The sequence below is a fragment of the Pseudomyrmex gracilis genome, unplaced genomic scaffold (assembly GCF_002006095.1).
Source record: "Pseudomyrmex gracilis isolate BER0280 unplaced genomic scaffold, ASM200609v1 scaffold_231, whole genome shotgun sequence".
NCBI classification, from domain to species: Eukaryota; Metazoa; Arthropoda; class Insecta; order Hymenoptera; family Formicidae; genus Pseudomyrmex; species Pseudomyrmex gracilis.
Window position 1 is genome coordinate 170,689 of NW_018020815.1, and position 11,780 is coordinate 182,468.

General features: G+C 36.0%; 2 protein-coding genes across 5 annotated transcripts; one reads left to right on the forward strand and one right to left on the reverse strand.

Annotated features, from left to right (window-relative positions):
- Positions 1 to 496: 496 nt before the first annotated feature.
- Positions 497 to 5,878, forward strand: LOC109858952 (forkhead box protein N3-like). 4 transcript variants are annotated; one of them, XM_020436697.1, is made up of 7 exons: positions 497 to 734; positions 2,849 to 3,261; positions 3,361 to 3,489; positions 3,637 to 3,791; positions 3,920 to 4,223; positions 4,343 to 4,448; positions 4,541 to 5,878. In XM_020436697.1, the coding sequence occupies exons 1-7, from the start codon at positions 661 to 663 to the stop codon at positions 4,824 to 4,826; spliced, it is 1,467 nt and encodes a 488-aa protein (XP_020292286.1). In that variant the 5' UTR covers positions 497 to 660; the 3' UTR covers positions 4,827 to 5,878. The 4 variants fall into 4 exon arrangements, with proteins under 4 accessions (XP_020292286.1, XP_020292282.1, XP_020292284.1 ...); XM_020436693.1 differs by having other exon boundaries at positions 498 to 734; positions 3,361 to 3,791; XM_020436695.1 differs by lacking the exon at positions 497 to 734 and adding an exon at positions 1,334 to 1,537 and having other exon boundaries at positions 3,361 to 3,791.
- Positions 5,879 to 8,988: 3,110 nt separating this feature from the next.
- On the reverse strand, positions 8,989 to 11,561 carry LOC109858953. Its single transcript, XM_020436698.1, has 7 exons — positions 11,088 to 11,561; positions 10,664 to 10,958; positions 10,494 to 10,579; positions 10,191 to 10,394; positions 9,906 to 10,107; positions 9,355 to 9,800; positions 8,989 to 9,144 (listed from the first exon to the last, which is right to left on the reverse strand). The coding sequence occupies exons 1-7, from the start codon at positions 11,355 to 11,357 to the stop codon at positions 9,082 to 9,084; spliced, it is 1,566 nt and encodes a 521-aa protein (XP_020292287.1). The 5' UTR covers positions 11,358 to 11,561; the 3' UTR covers positions 8,989 to 9,081.
- Positions 11,562 to 11,780: the final 219 nt, after the last annotated feature.

An 11,780-nucleotide genomic window follows, 5' to 3' on the forward strand; every position in this document is an offset into this window, starting at 1 on the left:
TTTGTTTGCTGGATTGTTTGCGAGCGCCAGAATTGATTCGAAAATCAAAGAGTTGTCAAATCGCCGCGACGACGACGACGACGACGACGACGACTCGCGCGCGCGATCCGGCGCGACGAAAAGCGCGCATCGTGTGAGAAGTGAAAGTTTCACGTGTGTATGTGTGTGCGTGCGCGATGATATAAATTGATATTATTTTTGTTTGTTGCGTGCGATATTCTGTCTTGACGCAATTAGAATAACAATTAGAGATTTGTTAATTTATACGAAATGTTCTCAGGGGCTGTGACAATGTTGATTACTGAGGAAGCACTTTGTAGAGAGAATCGTACAGACACGCAACATTATTATACATATATATATATATATATATATATATAAAATTGTATAAAATTTTTTCAGAAGCGAGAGAGAGAGAGAAAGAGATAGAAAATTGTTACCTCTATTGCGATGTTCTATATTGTATTGTGTCGAGAAATAAAAGTTGAGTTAGCGAGCAAAAAACCAGTGTGACGCGCGTCTGTTTTTTTGAACCAAATTGTCATCTCGATGTAAAATATCGCGCGGTGCGTATCGCGAGCGATCGAATTGCGATTCGCGAAATCGTGTGTTTTCGATAGACACGTGCTGACGTCAAAACATGGCGTCTCAATCAGCTGGATGTTGTGTAGAGTGTGCCTGCGATGTCCGTCTTTAGAAAACCAACGAAGACTGTCGTTCGTGCGCTTGAAAACGTGAGTTTCTTCCCAATCGAGAGTTTTGTGCGCGTGCAGCTCGCGATCGCTTCGATTTCGCGCTCGACGATCAAACGAGAGATTCGGAAAAGCTATTTAACTGAGCGAGAAAAATTGATATTACGATAAAACGATGCGTCGTCGCGAGGGCTCGAGTACATGCCAACGAGAAATCGAAAGAGAGCGAGGGAGAGAGAAAGAGAGGAGGAGGAGGAGGAAAGAGATGTGAGATTTTCGCACGTGAGAACTGAGCTCTCGAGGCCGATTTTCGCTCTCCGAAATCCGGATTTGAGTTAATTGCACGCGCGAAAAAAATTTTCTCGCTACGCGTTTCGATATTATCACGCGTGTACAAACTTGTCGAGAGAAATCGCGGAAAGAGCGAGAGAGAGAGAGAGAGAGAGAGGAAAAAAAACGTGTGCTGTGTGTGGTGAATAAAATTTTGTACGTATCACAAGACGCCGAGAGCCGAGAGCTCTCGCGTTTCGCGACACCGCTTTCTTTTTCGGCATCGCGTTTTTTTCTTTTTTTTTTTTTTTTTTTATCTTATGTAATTTTCACGAGAGTGCGCGCCGAATCATCACCATGTTGATAATCGCGTGCGGCGAAGTAATGCCGTGGCCATTTTCGCATTTGTTCTCTCTCAAGAGAGAGAGAGTTTCGTAATCATTATCAACTCCATATTTGAATTCAACAAGTAAATGCAGGTCATCACGCTGCTGCTCATCGTCGTCGTCGTCGTCGTCGTCGACGCGGATCCCGATTTTCGACGTCGCTCAACTTCAATCCGCGATCGAGAGCCGGTACACAAAATACCGCACAAATGCCAGCGAGTTTCGCGAGAGGTTTATACAGAGAAGAAAACCAAATCTGTCACGCAAAAACGCGAGATATACAGATTTTGCGATTCGCGCGATCGACGAGGAGGCAGAGATAAAAAAATGTTTCGCGTCGCGTCGCGAATCCCCGACGGGGGGCTGGAGGAATTTTGGTGCGGATTTGTTTGTTTCTCTCTTTCTGTGAAAGTGTCGCGATCCCCGAAGACTTCGGGGACTCTCCGCCACGAGGATCGTCGCAAAGTGCGCGGTACAGGCGGATTTTTTTAAGTGAAATTTTGCGGCGAAACCATTCTCTCCCGTTCTCGCGTTCGACGAAGATATGCGAGGTTCGCTTGCGAGGTAGCAGGTCGATCGGTTAATAATTTCTCATTTAAATGTAAGCGTGAAAAAAAAAAAAAAAGGAAACAAACGCGGAAGTGCGCGACGCGGATGGCAACGCCGTTAGTTGCAAAATTCCGTTCGCGAATGTGTCCTGGGATTTTCGACGGTACGCGACGGCGACGAGACGAAACGATGTGCTGTTTTGCGACGTGGCCGCGCGGCACGCGAACCCAGAACGCGAACACGTCCTCGTTCTAATGACATTTTTTTCAATTCACGGAAACGAAACCCGTTTGAAATTTTCGCAAATCCGCGTGATATAAGCGCCGGCCATTTTGTCGCTTATTAGCGGATAAACAATCGTGCGTGCGACGTTGCGTGTTCCCCCGTGCACGGCTGGCATCGAGGCTTATAATACAATATACATATGTAAAAGTTACGCACAAACGGGAGCGCAAGATTCTCACATGCGCGCAGATTTCAATTTCCGATGTCGCTCGCTTATGATGCTCTCTCGCGTATCTCGCTTCACGTGGCGCACACCAAAAATAGAAAAGCGGCCGTATCTATTTCTTGCCGTTTTCGTGGCGATTTTTACATCGTAATACGATATATCGACGCATCGCCCGCGCGCGCCTCCGTCCCCGGGAGGATCGGGGACTCTCCCGTTCCGCGCGCACACGGGACTTTAAAAGCAAGCAGATGGCAAGAGTGTTTCTTTTGCCAGCCGAAAAAAAAAAGCAATAAATAAATGAACGATATCTGCCCGAAAGAGATCAAAATCTTTCCGACGCCATTCAAGACAATAGGTCGGCGCTAAAAATTAAAGTTTCGAATGTTTTTTTCGTCGCTAACTCTTTCAAACACTCGCATGATCTCTCTCTCTCTCTCTCTCTCTCTCATCTTTTGGATAATAATTTTCAATTAAAGGAAACAACAATTTGTGTTTTGCAGTGACGAAGCAATTCTATCCAACATGCCACCGGATAGGCCGGATGCGTCAGGTGTCGAAACCGACATAAAACTGAACTCTTCTCAAGATTACAAATTTGGAGAAACAGCCTATACGATGAACGACAAGGAGAAAGAAAATACCAGTGTGCTGGCTGATGCAAATTCGACTAATAAGTATCAGGGTGAGATTCCGAGATGTGAAAAGCCTGTCGAGAGAACTAGTCAACCGGACGACGAGTTAACTTCCCTCAGTTGGCTGCATCAACAGAACTTACTTAAGGGTTTAGAAATTTCGAATCCATCCAAAGATATGAAACACGAAAATCTACTGAACAACAATATATGCGAGGATATGGCGGATTTTTCGGAAAACACGAATTCTATATCAAGCTTGGACGATAGTTTCTGTTCAGGTAAAAAAAAAAACACACATATTCGCTACTTGTCTAGTTCCCCCCCATACGATATGATTTATTAAATGTTTATTAAAAATCTTACGGTACTGTCCGCAGAGAGTAATGGGAAGACAAACATCATGACGCTAAACGGAAATGAACAAAACTATCAGCGTCCCGTCGAGAAGTATCAAAAATCAACGCAAATATTTGAGGAATCTATAAAAAGCTGCAACACCTCACCAAGTAATCAAACAAAGATCTCTTTGAGCAACAATAATTTGCCAATGTCTAATCGCAACAAGCATCCTACTCACATACCGTATGATCCTCATTTACACAAAAATAGTAAACCACCGTATTCATTCTCCTGCCTCATATTTATGGCTATAGAGGATAGTCCGGTAAAGGCGCTGCCTGTAAAGGAAGTTTACGCATGGATTTTGGATCATTTCCCGTACTTTAGGAACGCGCCAACCGGATGGAAAAATTCTGTCAGACACAATCTAAGCCTCAACAAGTGCTTTCGGAAAGTAGAAAAAGCTCCGGTAAGTATTGTACAATATCGGTTTTTTCTTTTCTTTTGAAAAAGTATCGTAAAATTGATGATATCGAATTATGCGCGTATAATTACGCGCGATTTTCATATTTCACTTCTATTTTTTTTTTTTTGTAGAATCTAGGCAAAGGATCCTTGTGGATGGTGGACGCACAATATCGTCCCAATCTAATACAGGCATTGTCTCGAGCGCCTTTTCCACCTCCCACAACCCAAAATCTATCCGCGTTGGAAAAAACTCCCAAAAAGTGCGCGAACACACGTCTCCCGGATCCGGTTCTTTTTCCATATCTATCCAAAAGACTGGCATCTAGCAATATCAACGATAACACGGAAACCGAGATAGATAGCGATGTTGATGCGGCAGCTGCAGCTATGCTTTCTTTCAAACACGGACCTATCATTTTAAATCACAATAAAGGTACGTTGCAGATATATAATTTATATACTTCAAGTGTATAAATCTAATAATATAACAGAAAAGAGAAATGGCCACACAATTATATACATGTATATATTTTTTTTTGTGTTTTAATGTAGATCGTAAACGAAAATTAACGGAATCCGAAAAATTGGTGCCTGTAATTACCAGGAGTTCCAGCGAAGATCATACCTACAGTTGTATCACATCTATAAAATTGGAAAGGTAAATAACACCTGTCAACTCTTTATTGGCGCAAAAGTTGCCCGGACGGGGGGTTTTTTTTATCAGTTTGTATCTTTTTTTTTCTTCCGCAGTAAACATTCAGGTGAAGAAGAAGTAGCTGCAGATTTCGACGAACAAAGAAAGATTGCCGAAGGAGCAGACGCGCTTCTGAACTTGGCCGGTGTTAGTACAACAGCAAATCATAATAGAACGCATTACATAACGCAAGATATTAATCCTGCATCGAAACCAGAAGGTATTTCAAAACCAAAAAGACGTTCTACCACAAGTGATTACTCAAGCACTTCCGAGAAGAGGCGTAAAAAATGGCGGGAATGGGGAGAGGGAAATCGATACCTAAAACAGATTAGGGGTTAACAAAGTTCTTTTGTTACAATTTTTTGAGAAACATTAAGATATAAACAATTGAGAGAGCTTTCCATTTATGAGCGCGCAATGAGAGAAAATATTTAAAAACTTCGTCTATTGTCGTATCTGGAAACAAATTTTTTTTTTTAATATTTTTTTTCTAGAAACGTCATCGATCCAATCCTTCCTTCATTTCTAAATGTGACAATTTTTATGCATATTGTTTTTTTTTTTTTTTTAAGCGAGTTTTCGAGATTTCGTCATTCACGTGGAATGCGCATGTAAATTCCTCCATATAATTTTTATAGAAGTGCGTATATACATATATGTATATCTGTATGTATATGTATATATATATATATATATACACATATATATATATACATATATATATGTGTATAGGAAGAAGAGGGTTGTTGGATGCATTTTGAAATGATTGGTGTGATTGCTCAGGGTTTACAACATGCTATATGCCAAAATACATTCGATAGCACTAAAACAACAAGCAATAATAGAGATGTAGTCATTAAAGAGATACTTTTTAAAAACACGCTGTTGAGGCAATTGAATATATTTCGTGGAATATCAGTGAGAGAAGTTATTACATAAAATATTGAAGTAAAATAATGATAATCATTATGTAGAACTGTTGTGAAACAATTATATATATGAAGTCATAGAGAGTTTAACGATATAGTGTTCTATGTCAGTTTTTTGTAGATATGTATAGAGACACATATATATAATTAAACATCTGCTATCTCACGACGTCTGATCGCGGGAATGTAAAAAACAAAACTGATATTTTTCAAAGTGCAAACAATTCGGCAATTTTTTCACCATCGAGGCCGAAGTTCTCAGCCTGAGATAATTCATTGTTAATATATTTCGTGAAAAATATAAGTATTGTTGTCTACACAACGGACAGTATATTTGATAGAGAGAAGTTGATAATTTTAAAACAATCACATGCACATACGTTTCCACGCTCCTATGTGTATATATGTATATAAAAATGTATGTATATGTGCATGTACGTGCATATATTATATATATGAATATATATGTATATATAACATGTATATGATCACGTATAATACATATAGTATATTATGTACGGTTCACGTATATAATATACATAAATGTATGTATTATACACACGTATCTATGCTTGTATGTGGCGTGTGTTCAAGGTGTTCCCAGTTTTACGCTTGGAGAGAAACTTTTAAAAAGCAAAAACTTCGAGACTTAGAGCGCTAAAAAAAAATCGATGTCTTTTTCGCAATCTGAGTTTAGTTCGCATGCATTTCGTGGTTTTTTAATTAACAACATATTTGCTCTTTCATACGGTACAATTTTTATTTATTCAAGTTTTTCATAAACGCTTATGCGCACAAAATTGAGGGAACACCTTGCGCATATAAACACACGCGTGTGCATACTCGTTGCGCGTGTACGCACATACGTGGGAAAGAAACGTATTATCTAAGAAAGCAAAAACAAAACAAAAAAAAAGAAATAACGGAAATCGAGATATATGTATTTGACATGATTTTGAAACAAAAAATTCTATCCCTTCGTCTTTTCTACTCTCTTTGTGGTTTTCACACTGATTTTGGACGGTGTTGTACATATGTAGACCTAATGTATCCATAGACCAGTTTTTTGACGTTCAGTTCAGAAACTGAATCTTACAGCGATTGCGCTGATGTTATCGAACGGAGACGAAATATATGGAGACAACCTATTTTTGTAAAAAAAAAAAAAAAAAAAAAACAACCGTAACACTAGGGATGAGAAATTTGATAAAATACTTTGTAAATGTGTAAGATATATGCGTGCTAAACAAAAAAAAAAAGATACGCGAGAGAATATTAGAGGTAAACTGGTCTTGTATACATTATACATAATATGTAGTTCTATATAGAGAGAACATAATATATTTTTACACAGGGCGCTGCCCGCGTGATAAAAGCTCTTCCTAATAATTCGCTGATATATATGCAGTTTATTAGCTTAAATTTTATCATTCTACAGATTATAAATATTAGTAATTCGAAGCTGAATACGTTGTTGTAGCGCAACCTTGATTGATTTCTCTACATATCACTTCACGATTCTCCCGCGAAACGTGCTCGAATAATTTCATACGTACATTTTTTATTTATTGTTTACACACACAAACACACATAATTATTTAGTTCATTAAAACGATGATCGTGTTAATATCTTTTATGTATTGTGTTTTCGTTGAATCTTTGATTTGTTACATATGAAACATATGCGCGGTATACGATACTTTTTTTTTTTTTTTTTTTTTTTATGTTAGATTGCACAAGCATCACGACGATGTGACAATTCTTCAATTTGCAAAATGCGCGATTGATTGATTTTGGTGTTCGCGCGCAATCAAACACGAAAAAAAGATCATCGTTGTGTCGCAAGTTCAATCGATAATTTACGATATATCAATCCATTTTTAATCTTTAAATCATAAACACATTTAAAAAAAATTCAAATATGTTAGTTTTACATAATGGACTTTGATAGGATGCGCTACATCAAATATTCAATGTGTGATTGTAGCTCTAGTCAGCTACACCAGAAAAATTCAGTCTGTAAAGGTGCAAGAAAGAATGCCATGTTTACGATATAAAAGTGAACTTATTTAAAATATAACTTAAAAGATTATCGAAAAGGTTATATATGTGTTTTCTTATAAAACCTATAAATATAAATTATATATAATAGAATAATAAAATTATATAATTTTACTTGATACACACACACTTACTCGCACAGGGTGCCCTGATTTTATTGCATCACTTCTTAATGTTTCTTGTATATATATTGCATGCATCCTGCTCAATAAAAGATGTACTTCATGCGCAAAATTGAGCAACAGACAATATGTATTTTGTTTTTAAATCTTATTTTTATCTGTGATATTGTTGTGTTATTCTTATTATTATCATTATTATTATACTTTAATGCATCTAAAGTTTTAGAGAATTTATATAACCTTTGTTATTTAATGAAAACTATGAAACACACATGAATATTAATTTAAGTGGCATTCTTGCTCACACCTTAAATACTCTATAGTATCGATTAAAAAAAAAAAAACAAAGCTGGCATCGTCAAATTGATAATTGTATTAAAAATTATCATTATAAACTTCATTATTTGTTAACATTAGTCTAGCTCTCGTTTGCTACGACTAAAGATCTGTTCTTCCACATGTAGGTAATTCTAAATTAATCGATTAGCGAGAGAGAGAGAGAGAGAAAGAGAGAGAAGTGGGATGCCATATTATCATCGTAATATGCGTAGCTAATCGATAGATTAAAGCGATAGTAGATTAAATCGATTAGTCACATAAACGTAAAGCAATACATCAGTAAATCCAAAATATCGGGTGGGAATACTCTAGTCAGCCGGTTTTCTTAGGAGAAGTGGGCTCACGTGCAATGCATTGATCGCGGAGTCGCAGAGAACAATGAAGCGATAGACTGTTACTCTAATAATCGCATTATAGTAGAAAGAAGAAAAGTATTACCAATCACACGTAGCACAATTCTTAACGGGTAGCGCCGGCTCTCATCACGTTGATCGTACGAACTTCACGAGCAATTATCCGTTTTGAACTATATCGCTTTACACGCCAGGCGTATTATTATTACTATTATTATTGTTATTATAACCGGCTGACAAGCGAAGTTATCATATGACAAAAACACCAAAGTATGGAGCAGATTACAAAGTGTCGTTGTAATTAGCCAGGGACAATCAAAAAGACATAATGTATTTGATTTGCTTCCATTACACATGACATGGTGCCAAATGCCAAAATTCTATGAGTTTGGAAGATCAGATATTAATTTACATTCATACATACACACATATACATATAAACACACACATACACATAAACATCTACACATACATAAACACATCTGCAGAGAGATTGTATATTATAAAAATTTTGTTGACGATATATGTATAATGTAATATTAAAAATTATATATATCATTATTAATATTATTACTCATTTTAGATGAATCATGCTGTAAAATGTTTGTTAAGTTTTTGATCTTTTGCTTATATATATATTATATATATAAATCTTGAGTATATATTTAATATTTTAGGCTGTAACTACAAGAAAATTTTATCTAATGAAACAAATGAAGAAAATTGCAAAAAAAAAACGTGTATTATTTTATCCAATATCTCTTCTTCTTTGACATAACATATGTTGTGATTATATGTACGCATCTTTTATTATATATAGCAAAACCAGTTGTCCAAATTGGCATGTAGTGTTCTTGCGTAATTTGAAAATAATGAAAGAAAATAAAGTATGAGTTTTTGTTTTAACGCTTTCTTATTCAATTAAAAAAGACCCATGTTTGTTACATTTATAAAAGAAAATTGTAATTTTGCAATATAAGTTGATTATTTGCACTTTACAAATTGAACAATTTAATTATCATTCGTTTTTAGTTTTACATTTAGAGGGTGTGGAACTAAATACCTTTTTGATGTTCTCTTTCCACGATAGTTGAGTGTTATCTCTAGACATCACTTGTTCACTTGTATAAACTTTGTGATTCACAGAAGTGTTGCTGTAACTATCTACTATTTGCATTGTGTTATTCATACTGTAAGTTTGATAACCCGTGTCTTGAACCGCATTTGAATTTTGTTGATCAAACGAGTTAAACATCGTGACAATCTGCTTGCGCTCTTCGTGCACGGATGTTTCCATATCAGTTTTCAATTTAAAATTACCGTCATTACAATTATTTTCATTCAACATTGTGGCGTCGCAATGTCTAGGATAGTCATTTAAATTTACACATTTTGCTAATTTTTCATTTATGTTAATGGAATCACAAAGAGTTCTTTTGTCATTATTTACAATTATCACTTTACAATTGTCTTCAGTATCTTTCACACTATTTTCATTAAGAGATGTATCTAAAAACAATTTTTTGTGTAAATAATAAAATAATAATAATTATTATACATATAAATTATTATAAGAATTAAAAAATTAGTAACTATTAAAAGATTCAAATTTACCTAATACCCATTGATTAGGTGGACTTTGTTTCTTTTCTTCCAGCATATTGTCTGCACTTATATCCATAAAATCTAACCGAGTAACTGAACAAGATTCAACCTTCATGTTATTTTTAATATTAAATATCGGTGACATGTTAGGTGGAGATAAATGTTCAAGTTTTATCATATATTCATCACTTCGTTGTTTGGTATGGCGCATCTGTTAAAAAATTATTAATTTTAGCGAAAGAAAAAATGGCGAATTACATAATTTATAACCATGTATAAATTCATCTAGTATACCTTTAACGGTGTGCCATGAACAAACATACCACTCTGAGGAGGACTGCAGGATAATCTCATGGATTCGCTGACTTTAAGAGGTGACAGAGATGCGATACTTTCGTCATCATTGTGACATTCATCGTGAGCGAAAAATAACTTTCTTCTCAGTGAACTGTTACTCACATTTGCTTCTTCATTGTCTGTACTCTGCTCGTTTTGATCCTTTTACAAAGAACAGAAGAAGTTTTTCAAAGATATTTCGTATATTTAATAGCAGGACCTGTTTTTGAGTTCTATTAGGTTTGTTTTTTTCACACCAACCTGAGTAAATGTGAAAAATGGCTTCAAAACTTCCTCAACATTTTGTGGTAAATTCAGAGGTAAGGACAACACCGTCTGACACCATACTGAAGTTACAAAAAAAATTAATTAATTAATATTGAAATACTAATTCAAAGAAGAGGGAAAAAAAGAAATAGATTTCTACATACCGTCTTTCTTAGACTTAGACAAATCCTTGCTAGAATTTATATCATCCAAAGGTCTATTGGGAGTGTCCAACTGTATGTACGGCTTATTTGTCAGTTGCTTGTCATCCCACGGACTAGGAATTATTTGATTCTTTTTAAAAAACTGATTTATAGCTGCTTGTGCTTTTACTTCTAGTCCCGGATCAGGAGAATGTACCTGGTGTATGGGAAACTCCTCTATCTTTGCCGGTTTTATATGCGCCAGTTCATCTATGTTCCATGTAAATTGCGGAGACTCATGCGAAGGACTTTCAGTCTACAATAACAATTGACAAGTTCTTCTCACACACAGTGTCAGCTTCATTTTTTTATTTTATGTCACAGTGTGACATAAAACGTCAACATCTTCAGTTTCTAAAAAAGCTAAACAGAGAAATAAAATCACCTTGGCAAATACAGTCGGACTGATTACAGACATGTGCAATCTGTTGGTCAAATCGGGCTCGAACGGATTTTTAATTATGAATTCCTTCATCTTCGAAGGTGGAGTGATGTGACCCGGCAGAACGGTAAGAGTGTTATTTTGATGATACATTGTGCGCTTCGGACGCGTTTCATGCTGCTTCATCGGAGTTCTATGCGTAAACAGATTATTTATCAAAGGGTTATCGATTTTCCGTGTCTTACTTGGTGTGCTCAGTTTTCTGGGCTCCATTATGTAAATTTAACGCAGACACAAACACTCTTCGTTCGCTACTGAAGAATATTAACAAAATAACTCTTTGGAATTTTTAAATTTAAGTACTGTTTAAACATTTAAACACTGTTTCTCATTTTTATCGGAACAACGATTAAAAATTCCTATTTATTTACAAATCACAAGATATATACAGTACAAACTTATAGGAAAAAGTGAACGAAGAGAGCAAGCCAAGCTTTTAAATACTTTTTAAAGGCTTTTAACCGCTCGTGTCATTCAGAATTACAAACTTTTCATAACTAAAAATCACTAGAAAGAAAAGTGTTTAGGGCTTGCGTTCACTAAAACTCGATCGCAATCAGATTGTTATAGTTTCTCGCGAAACTGATCACAATCAAGCATTGGTCGGGTCGACCGATCAATCGATTCGATTGGTCT

Excerpts from the sequence above, each read along its gene's own strand:
- LOC109858952 (XM_020436693.1), top strand. The coding sequence starts at position 661 with ATGTTGTGTAGAGTGTGCCTGCGATGTCCGTCTTTAGAAAACCAACGA. Across the intron at positions 4,224-4,342 it reads CATTTTAAATCACAATAAAG|ATCGTAAACGAAAATTAACG; the intron begins GTACGTTGCAGA and ends GTTTTAATGTAG. Across the intron at positions 4,449-4,540 it reads ACATCTATAAAATTGGAAAG|TAAACATTCAGGTGAAGAAG; the intron begins GTAAATAACACC and ends TTTCTTCCGCAG.
- LOC109858953 (XM_020436698.1), bottom strand. The coding sequence starts at position 11,357 with ATGGAGCCCAGAAAACTGAGCACACCAAGTAAGACACGGAAAATCGAT. Across the intron at positions 9,801-9,905 it reads ACCTAATCAATGGGTATTAG|ATACATCTCTTAATGAAAAT; the intron begins GTAAATTTGAAT and ends AATTGTTTTTAG. Across the intron at positions 9,145-9,354 it reads GGAAAGAGAACATCAAAAAG|AACACTACATGCCAATTTGG; the intron begins GTATTTAGTTCC and ends AAATTACGCAAG.